Source organism: Coenobita brevimanus, chromosome 21, assembly GCF_032717465.1.
Source record: "Coenobita brevimanus isolate Jiangsu-jjx chromosome 21, ASM3271746v2, whole genome shotgun sequence".
NCBI classification, from domain to species: Eukaryota; Metazoa; Arthropoda; class Malacostraca; order Decapoda; family Coenobitidae; genus Coenobita; species Coenobita brevimanus.
The window spans coordinates 28,098,189-28,116,019 of record NC_136974.1 but is presented as its reverse complement, the minus strand read 5'-3'; the positions used below and the strand labels follow the sequence as shown (position 1 = coordinate 28,116,019).

Below are 17,831 nucleotides of genomic sequence, written 5' to 3'. Positions count from 1 at the left end.
TTACGAACCTAACCTTTTCTTCCTCTTCCCTGTTTCCAAATACTACCACACATCTGTTCCTTTCTACAGTTTCTCTCACTATTTTCTCTTTTTTCTTCAGTATTTTCACTACATTTTCTTCCATTTCTTTCTTGTTCATTTCCCTTTCTTCCTGGATGATCTCTCTTAAGCTGACCACTTCTGTCTGTTCTTCTTCTACGTGTGCCCACTTTGCCTTATGTTCTTCTAACACATTACTCACCTTCTCCGTTTTATTAGTACTCTCTTCTAGTTTCCTCCTCAGTTCAACATTTTCCTGCTTCAAATTCCTAATCTCTTCATTGGCTGTTTCATTGGACTGGATCAGACTCTGTATGGTAGTTTCCGTATTTACTGACACATCCTTTATCACTAGATTCTCTACTTTCTTTTCGAGTTCACTAATCCTCATAATTAATGTTTTAACCAGGTCCATGACATTGGTATTAGCATCAAATCCTTGAAATTCTAGTCCCTCATTGTTTATATTTTCGGCCATGTTTGATGTTGGTTAAATACCAAAACAGCTGTTACCGAAAAAAAACTACAAACATTCATGTACAATCTAGTCAATAAATCTTTACATTTTTGGTAGTCTATTAACTTTCATTATTTTGAATTTAAAACAAGACCTTAGGAGACAGGACAGACAAAATTCCTGAAACTACTTAAGGTTAGCAGCGATGGCTAGGACGTCTGCTCTCTCCGGCTGTGTGTGTGTGTGTGTGTGTGTGTGTGTGTGTGTGTGTGTGTGTGTGTGTGTGTGTGTGTGTGTGTGTGTGTGTGTGTGTGTGTGTGTGTGTGTGTGTACCTAGTTGTGACATACAGGAAATGAGCTACACTTGTGGGGTCCCATCTCTGTTTCTCAATATGTCAAATTTTGTTTTGAACTCATTTAAGCTTTTAAACTAGATGATCTCTTTGTCCAGGCTATTCCACAGGTCTATGCATCTATTTGGAAAACTATATTTCTTCATATCCCTCAAGCAACTTGGCATTTTCAGTTTCATTCCATGTCCTCTGGTTACTCTCCCATCCCATACAGACAGATTTTCTCTGTCAATTTTGTCTGCTCCTATCCTGACCCTGAACACTGCAATCATGTTGCCCTGCTCTCTCCTTTCTACTAAGGTAGGCAGATCTAGCTTTTCCAGCATTTCCCTGTATGACATATCTGCCAGGCTAGCAACCATCTTGGTTGCTGTTCTTTGCATTCTCTCGATCTTGTTTATACTGTATCTTTCTTTTTATGTGGAGACCACACTACTGCCGGATATTCCAACCTGTGGCGGATCATGACCACTATCAGTTTTTTCATCATCTCCTCATCCATGTGACGAAATGCTACTCTTATGTTAGTCAAGAGATTATACATCTCTCTAACTATTATGTTAATGTGTTTTGGGGGTGACAAATTATCCTGGACCTGCACTCCCAAGTCCTTCCCTTTCCTCACTTTTGTGACTGGTTCATTACCCTTTAAATAATTCAGTGATGGTATCCTGGTACTATTACCTATTTCCAATATTTTACATTTTTTTTGCACTGAATTTCATTTCCCACAACTGGCTCCACTCATATCCTATCCAGGTCCTCCTGCAGCATTTTTAAGTCTCTTCAACTTCTACTCTCCTCATGATCTTTGCATCACCAGCAAACAGACTTGCATAATTGTTTATTCCATCTACCATACTGTTTACGTAAAGAAGGAACATTACAGGCATTAACACCGAGTCCTGTGGGACCACTTGTCACTTCCCTCCATCCAGACATCCTGTCCTCTATTACTGTCCTCATTTGCCTATCTCACAAGAAGTCTCTCATCCACTCCAAGAGGTTCCTCTTCAGTCCTCCTATATGTTCCAATTTCCACATCAGCTGCTCATGGGGTACTTATCAAAGGCTTTTCCAGGTCTAAATTCACACAATCCACCCAACTCTCCCTCTCTTGTAGCATGTCAATCACCCCAGAGTAGAAGCTCAACACACGACCATTCACTCGTGGGGCAGTCTTCACTTGTGTGTGCGTGGGGGGGGGGGATGTTTGTGTACAGTACAGCGTTATATCATTTGATCTTTGTGTGTTGGCAAAGTGATCTGGGTACATTCTGAAAGTGGTAGAAAAGAAAAAAGGTAACTTTGACCAAAAGGTCAAATGCATGCAGGCCTTTGATGTGGTCTTCATATTCCTTGGCATGGCTTTCTTTAGTGCAGTACCCTGACATCAGCACAAAGGTGCATTATTTGATGCTGTGTGGTAGTACTATATCATCAAATTTCACAGTTCAGCTGTTAATGAATTAGTTCTTGCTCTATTAAGCAAACTCATTCTATTGAACTCTTGGCTTGCCTTTGGTCAGTGCTGTTAATGTAGCTCTTGATAAACTCAGCTTGGATATAACAGAAACTAGGAAACTGAGAGGAAGCTGGTGTGTTATATGAGAAGGAAAGAGAGGTATGATAAACAGACTGACTGATTAGAAAAATGCTAAAAGCTTGAAAAAATCAAGTGGTTAGAATGGCTAGTTAGTAAAAATTAAAAAAGAAGACAGAAGCAGTAATGAAATGGACATGGAAAAAAGCTCTCAGGCTGAGGTAAGAGAGCTGGAAACAGATGCGCACAGTAGGAATGAGCGGGAAGAAGGACAGAATATACAGATGAAAGTTTAAGATGGAAAATTAGCAAGTGAGATAAATGATGTCATGACAATTTAATTGGGAAAAGAGGAAGATAAAGAAAGGTAAGAAAAAACAAACAAAGCAAGAAATACAAGAGTGGTTAAAAGAAAGAAGCCTGACATGAGACACAGAAAATACAACAATATAATTAGTGAAAAAGACAAATTATACATGAAACATAGAGATAAGTGGTTCTGAGATAGGTACAGTAGTTAGGAATGAGAAGTCAGGTGGTGAAAAAAAAAAAAAATGAAGAAGTGGCAGAGAAAGCAGAGGAAGAGCTTCAGTACAAAGTAGCCTGGAGACTTCTCTGTCATGGCCACCCGTGTCGAGAAGTTCCACAGAAGGACTCAGGCAGCACAGACGAGAACATTATTTGCAAAATATCCTCACACGCTTCTGTCTTCATATCAGCTGGCTAAAATTATTGGCAAAATTTCCTCACACAGTTGAGTCTTCAAGTCAGTAGGCTAAAGTGGTTTACTGAATTCACTTTAATATGCAGCGTAGGAGTTTTTTTTTCCAAGTTTCACACAATTGAATAACTGGACTCAAAATAACTTTCCACTATTTCTAAAGCTGTATATACAAGTAGCAACACACAATGTTACTGTTTTCTGGTCGGTCCTGAAGGAACAACATTACAGCACAAGCTTGTTCCTTTCTTTGTAACACAAATAGCTTCTTGACAATAAAAATTTCACAGATAAATGACTTCTCAGGACAACAGCAGAAAGGTCTGCAACAAGAGGTGAGGCCAGCTAGCTAAAATATTAAGCCTTTGGGTGGTCACGTAAGAACTGCTCTGGGGAAGGGGTGGTTGCTTTCTTTATTGTGAAGACATGCTCTCTGGAAGAAAAGAGTAGGAGAAAAGAAATATGAAGGCATAAAAAAATTAAAAGCAGACAGAATGTGAAGAAGCTTTAAATCATAAAAACTGTACCAAAAACTATAAAGAAAATTGCCTGATAACATTACTGATACAAACAGTATATACATTCAACCAACTATTTCGTGCCACATACCAGTGTCAATTTTCTATGCTTAAAAATTTCATCTGGCAAAGTTTTATGTATATATATATATATATATATATATATATATATATATATATATATATATATATATATATATATATATATATATACAGTACAGTTTGTATATATATATATATATAAATATATATATATATATATATATATATATATATATATATATATATATATATATATATATATATATATATATATATATATATACAGTACAGTTTGTATATATATATATATAAATATATATATATATATATATATATATATATATATATATATATATATATATATATATATATATACAGTATGTATATATATATATATATATATATATATATACAGTATATATATATATATATATACAGTATGTATATATATATATATATATATATATATATATATATATATATATATATATATATATATATATATATATATATATATATACACAGTATGTATATATATATATATAGTATATATATATATAGTATATATATATATATATATATATATATATATATATATATATATATATATATATATTGCCAGACACCATAATCCCATAAGGGGTGGCCATTTGACTTTGAGTTATTGGTTTTAAGGGGAGGGGCACTAATATATATATATACAGACACTCAATCCTCGAAAATCACGTGTTCATAAATCATGGATTCATAAATCATGGCTGTGGCCGTCAGACTGCCGGCAACCTTCAATTACTGTTAAGTCACAAAAATCGCGGACCTAGGCCCCCAAGTGGGCCTCTTCCGAGGAAAACCGTAGACTGCGGCATTCAAACTGAAAATCGCGACCCAACACCCAATCACCGCGCGTCCCTGGTGGCATGTGTGCATATTAATGCTGCCATGTTGTTGTTGTTCTTGTCCCGCCAGTCCGCACACTACAGACCGTCACTGTGGCATACAGAGCTACCTGCCTTTTTTGTGCAACTTCCCTCAGCCTCCTACCTGCCATGGCCCCTCCCGACCCCCCGATGAAGCTCTCAAGAAGCTGCCGCCGTTGTTGTACAGTCAACGTTTGGAGCTCAATCATTGTGTTGAGAGAGGAGAAAAGTTTTCAAAGCTGGCGAAAAAGTTTGGGAAGAACAAGCGCTGAGAGGTTCTACGTTCTTCCCAACACCATCCCACTCCATTCATTTAAGCAATTTCATCACAGGATTAAGGTGAGATCCCTTAACATGGCTTATTTCTATTTAATACATGCACTGAATATTCCTAAATTTGTATGTTTGTGTTTGATGGTGCCTAGATAGGTGTAGGTAGGGTGCTGTGGGGGCAGGTTGGCCAAAGTCCAGACCAAAATTAATTTTTCACATGGGAGTTATTATTCATAAGTCACGGAATTCGTAAATCACGGCAGTGGTCCAGAGGCAAATTGCCGCGATTTACGAGCATGTGTGTACAGTATATAAATATATATATACTGTATATATATATATCTATCTATCTATTGCGAGATGCCTCAATCCCGTTCAGGGTGGCCACAAACAAATCACCTCCATGTCGCCCTGTCCCCCACCATTTCACTGCCCCGCTCCCAACGCACACCCTCCTCTCTCATAAACCTCTCCACCCCATCCCTCCATCTCATCCTCGGCCTCCCCTTCCCTCTTCCCCCCCTCCACCTCACTCACATACACTCTCATCGTCAGTCTTTCACCCTCCATCCTCTCCACATGGCCAAACCACCTCAGTGTATTCCTCCTAACGCTTCCTATCACATCCACATCCACACCACATCGCTCCTTTATATTCTCATTTGTCAGCCTGTCTCTCCATGTGACTCCATAGGCTCCTCTTAAATAACTCATTTCCACTGCTCTCACTCTTGACTTGTGTCCTTCCAACAATGTCCAAGCTAGTTGGTATCACAATACTGTCATGTAGTAACTTTTTCACTTCCATGCTCACTTCCCTGCTTCTTATCACTACTTTCAAGGAACCAGCAACCTTTCTTCCCTGCTGTGCCCTTTCAAACACTTCACCCCACAAACCTCCATCCTTACTCATCACACTACCCAAGTACTTAAACTTACTCACATTTTCCGATTCCTCACCATCCAACCTTTCTGTACATTCACTGACTTCATCTCTCTCAAAGACCATCACTTTACTCTTCCCTACACTCACCTTTAGATTCCGTTTCTTACACACTCTCCCAAACTCATCCACCAAGCCTTGCAGCTCTCCTTCGTCTTCACTCAACAACACAGTATCATCTGCAAACAACAGTACAGGGAGTTTCCAAACACTACCCTCTCTCACCAGGGCCACTCCAACATCCACTACCCTACCTTGTACCTCTTTTATTACCCCATCCATGTACAGATTGAACAACCATGGAGACATGACACATCCCTGTTTCAACCCAACCTTCAAAGAGAAAAATTCACTCAGATCACCATCCACACGCACTGCAGTCTTAGCACCATCATACATACTCTTCACAGCATTCAACAACTTCCCATCTATTCCATATATTCTTAATACTGTCCACAAACCTTGTCTATCCACCCTGTTATATGCTTTCTCCAAATCCATGAAAGCCGCATACAACTACTTTCCCTTCTCTAGAAACTTTTCCACTAAACATCTAAGAATGAATATCCGATCTACACAACTTCTTCCCTTCCTAAAGCCTCCCTGTTCTTCTCCAACTAATTCCTCTGTTCTTTCTCTAACTCTGTCAATAAGTACCCTACCATGCACTTTTCCCATTATACTAAGAAGACAGATGCCCCTATGACTACCACACACTTCTTTTTCCCCTTTTCCTTTGTACAAGGGAATAATTATACCTGACTTTCAATCCCCCGGGACTCTACCTTCCTCACAGGCCAATCTGCACATTTTCCACATCCATTCTACTACTATCTCTCCCCCATACTTCAGCATTTCACCACACACTCCATCAATTCCTGGGGCTTTCCCCAATTTAACTTTCCTCATTGCTTCCACAACTTCTATCCTACTGATTTCTTCCTGTCTTCTCACCTCCCTCCTCCTCCCAGCCATTCCCCAGCCACTTATACTTGCATTACTTCCATCCTCTATGTTCAACAATTCCTTAAAGTGTTCTCTCCATCTGCTCACTTTTTCTCCCTTCTCCACTAGTAATCTACCATTTTTATCTTTCACTCCCCTGCTAACTTCACTTCCACCCTGTCTTACTCTTTTCACCTCTTTCCAGAACATTTTCTTACAGTCCCTCCACTTTACACTCAAGTTCCTTCCAAATTCCTCATCCACTCTCTTCTTGCTCTCTCTTACTAATCTTTTCACCTCTGTCCTTCTTTCTACATATAATTCTCTTTTCCGCCTCTGAACTTCTTACACGCCCCTATTTCTCATCCATTCATTGTATGCTTTCTTCTTTTGTGCCATAGCCTGTCTTACCTCTTCATTCCACCATGCTGTTCCTTGCACACCCCTCCGTCTTCTCTTCATCCCACACACCACAGCACATCTATCTATCTATCTATATACCTAGGCTGCTTCCCCCAAGGAAAGGGAGGTAGCCGAGACAGGACGACTCACTCTCCATTTACTCATCCATTCAAACACATTCATTCGCATCTTAGCCCCAAAGGGGAGAACGGACAGATCCTCACCGCATCACACCGCACAAGGGTCAACCACAGCACATGCTGCACATATTTCTTCTGTAATTATCCTGCACACACCTTCCACGTCCCCCATCTGCTGCAATTCATATTTGCCCAATTGTTCCTCCACTTGTCTCTTATACTCTGCCTTTTTCTCATCCTCTTTGTAACCTTTCCACTCTCCTTATAAATACTCCTTCTTCACGTTCCTTCCTTCTTCTATTTCTCCATCCTAATTGGACCTTGACTCTGGCCACCACCAAGTAGTGGTCAGAAAGTCCACTCCCCCAACCTCTATAAGCTCTTGCATCCATTACACATTTTCACATCCTTTCATCCATACACACATAATCAATCATTGCCTTCCTTTCCTTCAGTTCACCATCCACCCTTCTCATCACTCGCCATATATACCTGTGGATCATCTTGTGCCTGAAGAGGGTATTGGCTATCACCAACCCCCTCCCAACACAAATGTCCACTAACGCACTGCCATTCTCATCTATCTCAGCAGGCACACCCCACTCACCAACTATTCCATCCACCTTCACATTCCCTACTTTTCCATTCATATCACCGATCAAAAACACTCTCTCATTCCTTCCAAACTTTTCCATGCACACTTCCACATTTGTCCAGAACTCTTCTCTCACTCTGCTTGCACAATCTTGCGTTGGCGCATACACACACACAATCGCCCACATTTGTATTCCAACTTTCAGCCTTACCCACTCAATCCTTGACCCAACTGATCCATACTCTCTTATGCTCTTCTTCCATCTTTTACTCACAACTATACATACTCCTTCTTTTGCCCTCTCATTCTCACCTACTCCTGCACATATACCCCATCCATATTCCCATTCTCTCACACTCTCACCTCACCGTTTCGTTTCAGTTATTCCGCATACATCAACTTTCGCACCCTCATGCACCTGAACAATCTCTCTCTCTTTCACCTCATCATTTGCTCTCCTTACATTCCAAGTTCCGATAACCATGTCCTTTGTCCAGTCCTTGGTCGTCATCTTTTGGTCAGTCCTTGTCCGAGGCTTATTGTTTGTCTTTTTAGTTAGTTGTTTTCCGGGGAGGGGCACTAACCCTCCGCCAACCCTTTTAGTTGCCTTTTACGACAAACAGGGATACTGGAGGAGTATTCTTGAAAACCCCCCCTACCCCCAGGGATATATATATATATATATATATATATATATATATAAATGAGGATGTGCCGAGTGCGTTGTGGTGTGGAAGTGTATGTGATAGGAAATGTTACGAGAAACACATTGAGGTGGTTTGGCCATGTAAAGAAGATGGAGAGTGAGAGACTGATGAGGAGAGGGTATGTGAGTGAGGTGGAGGGGGAGAGAGGGAGGGGGAGGCCAAGGATGTGATGAAGGGATGGAGTGGAGAGGTATACGAGAGTGGGGGATGTGAGCTGAGAGCAGGGCAGTGAAATGGTGGGGACAGGGCGACATGGAGGCAATTTGTTTGTGGCCACCACATATGGGATTGAGGTGTCTGGCAACAGACAGCTATATATATATATATATATATATAAACTGAAACTGTGAAGTTGAAACCATCACTATGGGACTTGAAATTTTTTGCAAGTCATAAATTATAAATTACATTATGCCTGGAGCAAAATTGGAAAATTGGACCCAGATTCTCACACGAACTTACTATCAGTTCATTGTTGGAACGGTGCTTTGTTTTTTATGGAAGGATACAGAACTTATTGTACAGAACTTTCCTGTGACTTTTCTTCTTGCTGCAGGTACTCTTACAAGCGACCATAAAAATTTCACATACCATAACCAACAGGAGCATTGCAAGACAGACAAGGGAATTAAGAGTGCTACCTTTTTTTTTTTCTGCTTAAAAAAACCCCTACCTATGATTGGGATTAACCATCAGTCTACTTTTTAATCTGGATACTGACATGTAGTGTCAATGACAAATCAAAGTACGATGCCCTGGATCATGAAACTGCTACATGACAATCAAAAGAAGTGACACAAACACGACAATGAAATACAATGCCACTAATACTGTACAGTAATGAATCAAGAGTAGGACTGGAAGTAAAGCCCACCTTTCGTGATGACCTCATACTCATCCATATCAGGGCTGGAACCCTTGCTTGACGCTGGGCTTTCTTCATTCTTCTGTAATAAAAAAACAGTTTCCAAATCACAATCTGTAAACCAAGCAGTCTTCTTCAATTATACCCATCAACCATGAGAATACTACAGAAATGGCTTATTCAAGGTAATGGAAACAAGTTACACATCTATTACATATCTAAGAAGTTTGGTGCAATTCAATTTCCTTGGTGTCTAACTCATCAGAGTAACCAAACATCTCAGCTTTGTAGAAGTAACATAATATACTAAAATAACTGCCAACTAAATCTGCAATTCAGAGACAATGATAAGTGGAGAGCTATTATGTTAATACCTGTCCTAAAGCCCTCCAGCTTCCTCCCAAAATTAAAAGGTTTTATTGGAGTCTTAAACTTGATGGCAATGACTGGTAAACTGTCCATAAAGACAATAAGCTAAATAATGATCTAAATGATACTGAACAATAAATGTGCTGCTACGGTCTTCTATCATCATACAGTATGATATACACGGTGCAAAAAACTGGCTTTTGTATTGACAAAAACACATGTTTTCCTCCATCAGAAGGTAATAAGGGCATCTTTACAATGAAGGCACCATCCTTCATATTTACCACCATCTTGCAGGAAGGTGAAAGACACAGCATCTTAACACAGCTACTATGTTGGGCACAGGGTCTGTAATTTCACTGTGCTTGTAAAAATTCTGAAACTTTCTTTACAGATCCATAACGACTGAGACAGGAGCATTTCTGGATTAGTTAATCCAAAAATGTTGGCTGATTCATTTCAAACTAGTTTGACCCAGGCCTTAGACTGGTGAATGAATCAGCAATGAGCTTAAAGCCTTGCAATGGGGTGAGTCATGAGAACAAAAAGGAGTTGTAAGCCTCTGGGCTACTAGTAAGGTGCTTTCAGAATTTCTGCTATAGATGTTAAGGTCTCTTTTTTAGTAGACTGTTTACTAACTTTAGGAAGCATATCAAAATCCAAAGGGGAGCAGATCTCAGGGTCATGAGTGGTGTGCACCCAACAGGACTGTCCCACATCATCTGAAGGGAAAGACCACAGACTATGCAATCTATAGCTAATTTTTTTTTTCTGTTCATTTTTACTTTTCATAACAAGAATATAATAAAATGCCTAAATTTCCTTCATACTGAGTATCATTTGGGATAATCTGGTACTTCAGTGAGTATTTTTGTTTTTTCGTTATTTTGGTTTTGGCTTGATGTAACACATTTTCTTTGGTTTGATTTAAAGCAACTGAATTAAGAGTTACTATAGCTATTGGTAGGCACAGACTTTTTTTTTTTTAAGAGAAATGATTAACAAAGAAAAAAATGCATTCAGAAGCCAAATGCTAATTGCCCGCCAGAATATGCTGTTAGAAAATTTACATGCTACTTACAAACCAAATGTGAAGAAAATTAACAAAACTCTACGGAATTCAGTGGCCACGTTTCACAATAAGCCAATCTATAATAAACGTAGTTGACCTTTGGCAGCCATTTTGGTGACCTTGACCTTGACCCTGAGTGCCTATTTTTTAACTCATCCAAGATTTTGGCCATATCTTGATACTCTGAAGGTTTCATGTTGATAGCTCAAGCCGTTCATGTGATATAATGGTTCTAAAGGCAGGTGATAAAAACTAGTTAACCTTTGGCAGCCATTTTAGTGACCTTGAACTTGACCCAGAGTGCCAATTTTTCAAAGTGTCCAAGATTTTGGCCATATCTTGAAACTCTGAAGGTTTCATGTTGATAGATCAAGCCATTCAAGAGATATAAAGGTGCTAAAGGCAGGTGATAAATACTAGTTATCCTTTGGCAGCCATTTTGGTGACCTTGACCTTGGCCCTGAATACCCAATATTGAACCTGTCCAAAATTTTGGCCATATCTTGATACCCGGAAGGTTTCATGTTGATAGCTCGAGCAGTTCATGAGTTATAATGATAATGATGCTAAAGGTGGGCAATAAAACCTAGTTGACCTTTGGCAGCCATTTTGGTGACCTTGACCTTGACCCTGACCCAGAGTGCCTATTTTTTAACTTGTCCAAGGTTTTGGCCATATCTTGATACCCTGAAGGTTTCATATTGATGGCTCAAGCCATTCATGATATAATGGGAACAAATACTCAAACAATGGTAACCCACACACACACACACACACACACACACACACACACACACACACCGCTCGCTGGTGCAGTGGTAACGTTCTCGTTTGCCAACTGGTGGACGGGAGTTCGCGCCTCACTCAGGTTGCGAAAAGTTTCACTGATGAAGTGGGTGGTTACTGTCCCCCTGGAGCAAGGGGACGGGTGTGTGCATGTGTGAAGGTCACAGCCTTGCCCTTAGATCGGACTATATGAGCTCTCAGCTCCCTCCCGGGAGGGTAAAAGCTGACCATCACGACCATCAAGTGATCCTGACCGACCTGGTGAATTACACACACACACACACACTGCTCCCAGGCCCTGGCCCAGCCACCGCTGCAAACCTTAAGTAGTTTCCAGGAATTTTGTTGGTCCTGTCTCCTACGGTCTTGTTTTAAGTTTAAAATACTGTAAGTTAATACAGACTACCAAAAATGTAAAGATTTATTGGCAGGAGTATACATGAATGTTTGTAGTATTTTCGGTAACAGCTGTTTTTGGTACTGTAACCAACCTCAAACATGGCCGATAATGTAAACATTGAGGGGCTCGAATTTCCAGGATTTGATAGAAATATTAATGTCATGGATCTGTTTAAAACATTGATTATGAGGATTAGTGAACTTGAAAAGAAAGTGGAGAATAAAGTGTTAAAGTGGGTGTCTAAGAATACGGAGATTACTATACAGAGTCTGATCCAGTCTAATGGGACGGTGAATGAGGAGATCAGAAATTTGAAGTGTGAAAATATCGAACTGAGGAGAAAACTAGAAGAGAGTACTAATAAAACGGAGAAGGTGAGTAGTGAATTAGAAGAGCATAAGGCAAAGTGGGCACACGTAGAAGAAGAACAGAAAGAAGTGGTCAGCTTAAGGGAAATCATCCAGGAAGAAAGGGAAATGAACAAGAAAAAAATGGAAGAAAACGTAGTGAAAATACTGAAGAAAAAAGAGAAAATAGTGAGAGAAACTGCAGAAAGGAACAGATGCATGGTAATATTTGGAAACAGGGAGGAGGAAGAAAAGGTTAGATCCGTGAGACTCGAGAGAGACACGAATCTTGTGAGAGGAATATTAGGCAAGATTGATCCTGAGGGAGACAAGTGGGTAAATGAAATTGAGGAAGTAAGGAGGATAGGGCCTTATAAGAAGGGGGAAACAAGACCAATGAGAGTCAAGTTGTCATCAGAAAGTGTAGTAAATGATATACTTAAAGTGACCTGAAAATTAAGCAAAAAGCACGGATGGAAAATATTATAATACGAAAAGAATTGAATGAAGAAGAAAGAGAATTTTTAAAATCAATGAAGGAACAAGTAAAGGAAAAAAATGATAAGAGAACAGAGGATGAATGTAATACTTTTTTTTGGAGAGTGATGGATATGAAAGTAAGGAAGTGGTATGTAAGGAAACAGAAGTGAGGGAAGCTAAGGGGGATGGCTATGAAAGTTCAGAAATTGAGGAAGTGGTACCGACGGAGAGAAGGAGAGAAGAGGGTATAAAAAACATCAAAAATAATTTGAAGGTGATATACACTAATGTTGATGGTTTAATATCGGCAAGGCTTAAAATTAACGATTTCTTGAGAGAACATGAACCTGATGTCATGCGCTTTGTAGAGACTAAATTAAGAGAAGATAATGATGTTCATTTGGGAGATGGTAAATACAAACTGAGGAGATGAGACAAAAGAAAAAACGGGAGGAGGAGTGATGATAGCTGTGAAGAACAACATAAATGTAGATACCGTGGAAATGGGAGAAGGCAGGGCTGAAGTGATATATATATGAAATTAGAAACTGGAGAGAATGTCGAGAGAGATATGGCGATAGTGTATGTTCGCCCTTAGACGAGAGCATGGAATGATGATGACTACCAGGAGATGTTGTCAGATATGGCTAGTTATTTACAAAAAATAATTGAGAAAAGCAGCAATATAATTTTGGTGGGTGACTTTAACTGTAAAGAGGTGAACTGGGAGGAATGGGACTCAGGAGGCAGCGAGGACTCGTGGGGAACTATATTATTAAATATAATAATGAATAATGTGATGACGCAATGGGTCAAAGAAGAGACATGGTTCCGAGGTGAGGACACACCAGCAAGGTTAGATTTACTATTTACCAAAGAACCCGATGTAACAGAATCATTGAAATATTTCTGTCCTATGGGAAAAAGTGATCATGTGGTCATTGAGTTCCAGATGATAATAGGGAACGTCGAGCCAAGAGACGAGCTTCATAGACAGGGAAGATACAACTCTGGGAAAGCAGATTTTACAGGATTGAGAAAATTTTTTGAAAATGAGGATTGGAGAAAATTCAGAGGAACAAGAGAGATACAAAGGAAGTGGGATATCTTTCTAGACCTCTATAATTTGGGAGTGGAAAAATCTGTACCAAGAGTAAGAGGGAAAGAAAACAGGAAAAAGGAGTGGTTTAATAGAAGGTGTATGATAGCAAAAAATGAGAGAGATAAGGCGTGGAACAACTGGAGAAAGAGAGGTAACAACAGAACAAAGGAAGAATAGAAAAGAACTAGAAATGAATACACAAGAATACGTAAAGAAGAAGAAAGGAATTTTGAAAAAGGTATAATAGACAAATGCAAGGATGAACCCTAACTATTTTATAGATTTGTTAATGGCAAACTGAAACAAAAGGAAGCAATCACCAAACTGAATGTAAAAGGAAAGGTCTATAAAGATGCAGCAGTGAAAGCTGAAATAATGAATAAATGTTTCGAATTGGTTTTCACTAATGAAAAAGAGTCTGTGGAAAGGGAGAGTGATTAGAAATGTACCGGTGATAAAAGATATAAAAGTGGAGGTACAGGAAGTGTATAAATTACTGGAAACTTCAGATGTAAGGTAAGCCCCAGGACCTGATGGAACTTCTAATTGGGTACTGAAGGAATGCAGAGAACAACTGACGGATAAAATTCACAGTTTAATCGTGTGTTCTCTGGAGGAGGGGAAAGTGCCTCAAGAATGGAAGAGGTACCAATTTATAAGGGAGGAAACAGGGAGGAACCCCTGAATTATAGACCAGTGTCTCTAACCAGCATGGTCGCAAAATTGTGTGAGAGAATCCTGAAAGACAGATGGATAAAATATCTGGAAGAGATGAATATTTTGGCTGAATGTCAGGTTGGATTCAGAAGTGGAAGGTCAAGTGTTTCCAACTTGTTGAGCTTTTACTCAAGAGCGATTGACGTGGTACAGGAGAGAGATGGTTGGGTGGATTGTGTGTACTTAGAGAAGGCCTTTGACAAGGTACCTCATAAGAGACTAATGTGGAAACTAGAATATATAGGAGGACTGAAGGGGAAACTCCTGGAATGGATGAGAGACTTCTTGAGAGACAGACAAATGAGGACAGTAATAAAGGATAGGATGTCTGGATGGAGCGAAGTAACAAGTGGAGTCCCCCAAGGCTCGGTATTGGCGCCAGTATTGTTCCTGATTTACGTAAATGATATGGTGAACTGAATGAAAGGAAGGCAATGATTGATTATGTGTGTGTGGATGAAAGGATGCGAAGATGTGTAATGGATGCAAGAGCTTACAGAGGTTGGGGAAGTGGACTATCTGACTACTACTTGGTGGTGGCCAGAATTAGAATTCAAGTAAGGTGGAGGAATAGAAGAAGGGAAAGACAAGAGGAAGGACTAGTTGCAAGGAGAGTGGAAAGGTTACAAGAGGATGAGAAAAAGGCAGAGTATAAGAGAGAAGTGGAGGAACGATTGGGCAAATATGAATTGCAGCAGATGGGAGACGTGGAAGGTGTGTGTAGGATATTTACAGAAGAAATATGTGCAGCATGTGATGTGGTGTGTGGAAGGAAGAGAAGACGGAGGGGGGTGCAAGGAACAGCGTGGTGGACTGAAGAGGTGAGACAGGCTGTGGCACAAAAGAAGAAAGCATACAATGAATGGATGAGAAATAGGGGTGTGGAAGAAGTTGAGAGGCGGAAGAGAGAGTTATATGTAGAAAGAAAGAGAGGTGAAAAGATTAGTAAGACAGAGTAAGAAGAGAGTGGATGAGGAATTTGGAAGGAATTTGAGTGTAAAATGGAGGGATTGTAAGAAAATGTTCTGGAAAGAGGTGAAAAGATAAGACAGGGTGGAAGTGAAGTTAGCAGGGGAGTGAAAGATAAAAATGGTAGATTACTAGTGGAGAAGGGAGAAAAAGTGAGCAGATGGAGAGAACACTTTAAGGAATTGTTGAACATAGAGGATGGAAGCAATGCGAGTATGAGTGGCTGGGGAATGGCTGGGAGAAGGAGGGAGGTGAGAAGACAGGAAGAAATCAGTAGGATAGAAGTTGTGGAAGCAATGAAGAAAGTTAAATTGGGGAAAGCCCCAGGAATTGATGGAGTGTGTGGTGAAATGCTGAAGCATGGGGGAGAGATAGTAGTAGAATGGATGTGGAAAATGTGCAGATTGGCCTGGGAAGAAGGTAGAGTCCCGGAGGATTGGAAGTCAGGTATAATTATTCCATTGTACAAAGGAAAAGGGGAAAAAGAAGTGTGTGGTAATCATAGGGGCATTTGTCTTCTTAGTATAATAGGAAAAGTGTATGGTAGGATACTTATTGACAGAGTTAGAGAAAGAACAGAGAAATTAGTTGGAGAAGAACAGGGAGGTTTTAGGAAGGGAAGAGGTTGTGTAGATCAGATATTCATTCTTAGATCTTTAGTGGAAAAGTTTCTAGAGAAGGGAAAGAAGTTGTATGCGGTTTTCATGGATTTGGAGAAAGCATATGACAGGGTGGATAGACATGGGTTGTGGAAAGTGTTAAGAATATATGGAGTAGATGGGAAGTTGTTGAATGCTGTGAAGAGTATGTACGATGGTGTGAAGGCTGCAGTGCGTGTGGATGGTGAACTAAGTGAATTTTTCTCTTTGAAAGTTGGGTTGAAACAGGGATGTGTCATGTCTCCATGGTTGTTCAATCTGTACATGGATGGGGTAATAAAAGAGGTACAAGGTAGGGTAGTGGATGTTGGAGTGGCCCTGGTGAGAGAGGATAGTGTTTGGAAACTCTCTGTACTGTTATTTGCAGACGATACTGTGTTGTTGAGTGAAGACGAAGGGGAGCTGCAAGGCTTGGTGGATGAGTTTGGGAGAGTGTGTAAGAAACGGAATCTAAAGGTGAATGTAGGGAAGAGTAAAGTGATGGTCTTTGAGAGAGGTGAACAGTGAATGTTCAGCGAGGTTGGATGGTGAGGAATTGGAAAATGTGAGTAAGTTTAAGTACTTGGGTAGTGTGATGAGTAAGGATGGAGGTTTGGAGGGTGAAGTGCTTGAAAGGGTACAGCAGGGAAGAAAGGTTGCTGGCTCTTTGAAAGCGGTGATAAGAAACAGGGAAGTGAGCATGGAAGTGAAAAAGTTACTACATGACAGTATTGTGATACCAACTCTAACGTAAGGAAATGAAGCTTCGACGTTGTTGGAAGGACACAAGTCAAGAGTGAGAGCAGTGGAAATGAGTTATTTAAGAGGAGCCTGTGGAGTCACATGGAGAGACAGGCTGACGAATGAGGATATAAAGGAGCATTGTGGTGTGGATGTGGATGTGATAGGAAGCGTTATGACGAACACACTGAGGTGGTTTGGCCATGTGGAGAGGATGGAGGGTGAAAGACTGATGAGAGTGTATGTGAGTGAGGTGGAGGGGGGAAGAGGGAATGGGAGGCCGAGGATGAGATGGAAGGATGGGGTGGAGAGGTATATGAGAGAGGGGGGTGTGAGTTGGGAGCAGGGCAGTGAAATGGCGGGGGACAGGGCGACTTGGAGGCGATTTGTTTGTGGCCACCCCAAACGGGATTGAGGCGTCTGGCAATAGATAGATGGATATGGTAGATGGAGTGAACAGTTATGGAAGTCTGTTTGCTGATGATGTAAAGATCTTGAGGAAGGTAGAGGTTGAGGAGGATTGTAAATGCTGCAGGAGGATCTGGATACGATACATGATTGGAGCCAGATGTGGGAAATGAAATTTAATGTAAAGAAATGTAAAATATTGGAAATGGGTAAAAGTACCAGGAGGCCATCACTGAATTATTTGTTGGGTAATGAATTAATCACAAAAATGAGAGAAGAGAATGATTTGGGAGTGCTGGTCCAAGATAGTTTGTCACCTGAAAACACATTAACAAGATAGTT

General features: G+C 40.2%; 1 protein-coding gene across 2 annotated transcripts in view; it reads right to left on the bottom strand.

Annotated features, from left to right (window-relative positions):
• RIC-3 (RIC3 acetylcholine receptor chaperone) overlaps nt 1-17,831 on the bottom strand; it is a 488,355-nt gene that overhangs the window by 61,250 nt on the left and 409,274 nt on the right. For both annotated transcript variants that reach the window (XM_080266705.1, XM_080266706.1), the window contains one exon: nt 9,470-9,542. In XM_080266705.1, coding sequence (XP_080122831.1) covers nt 9,470-9,542 — 73 coding nt within the window. The remainder of the gene's footprint in view (nt 1-9,469; nt 9,543-17,831) is intronic.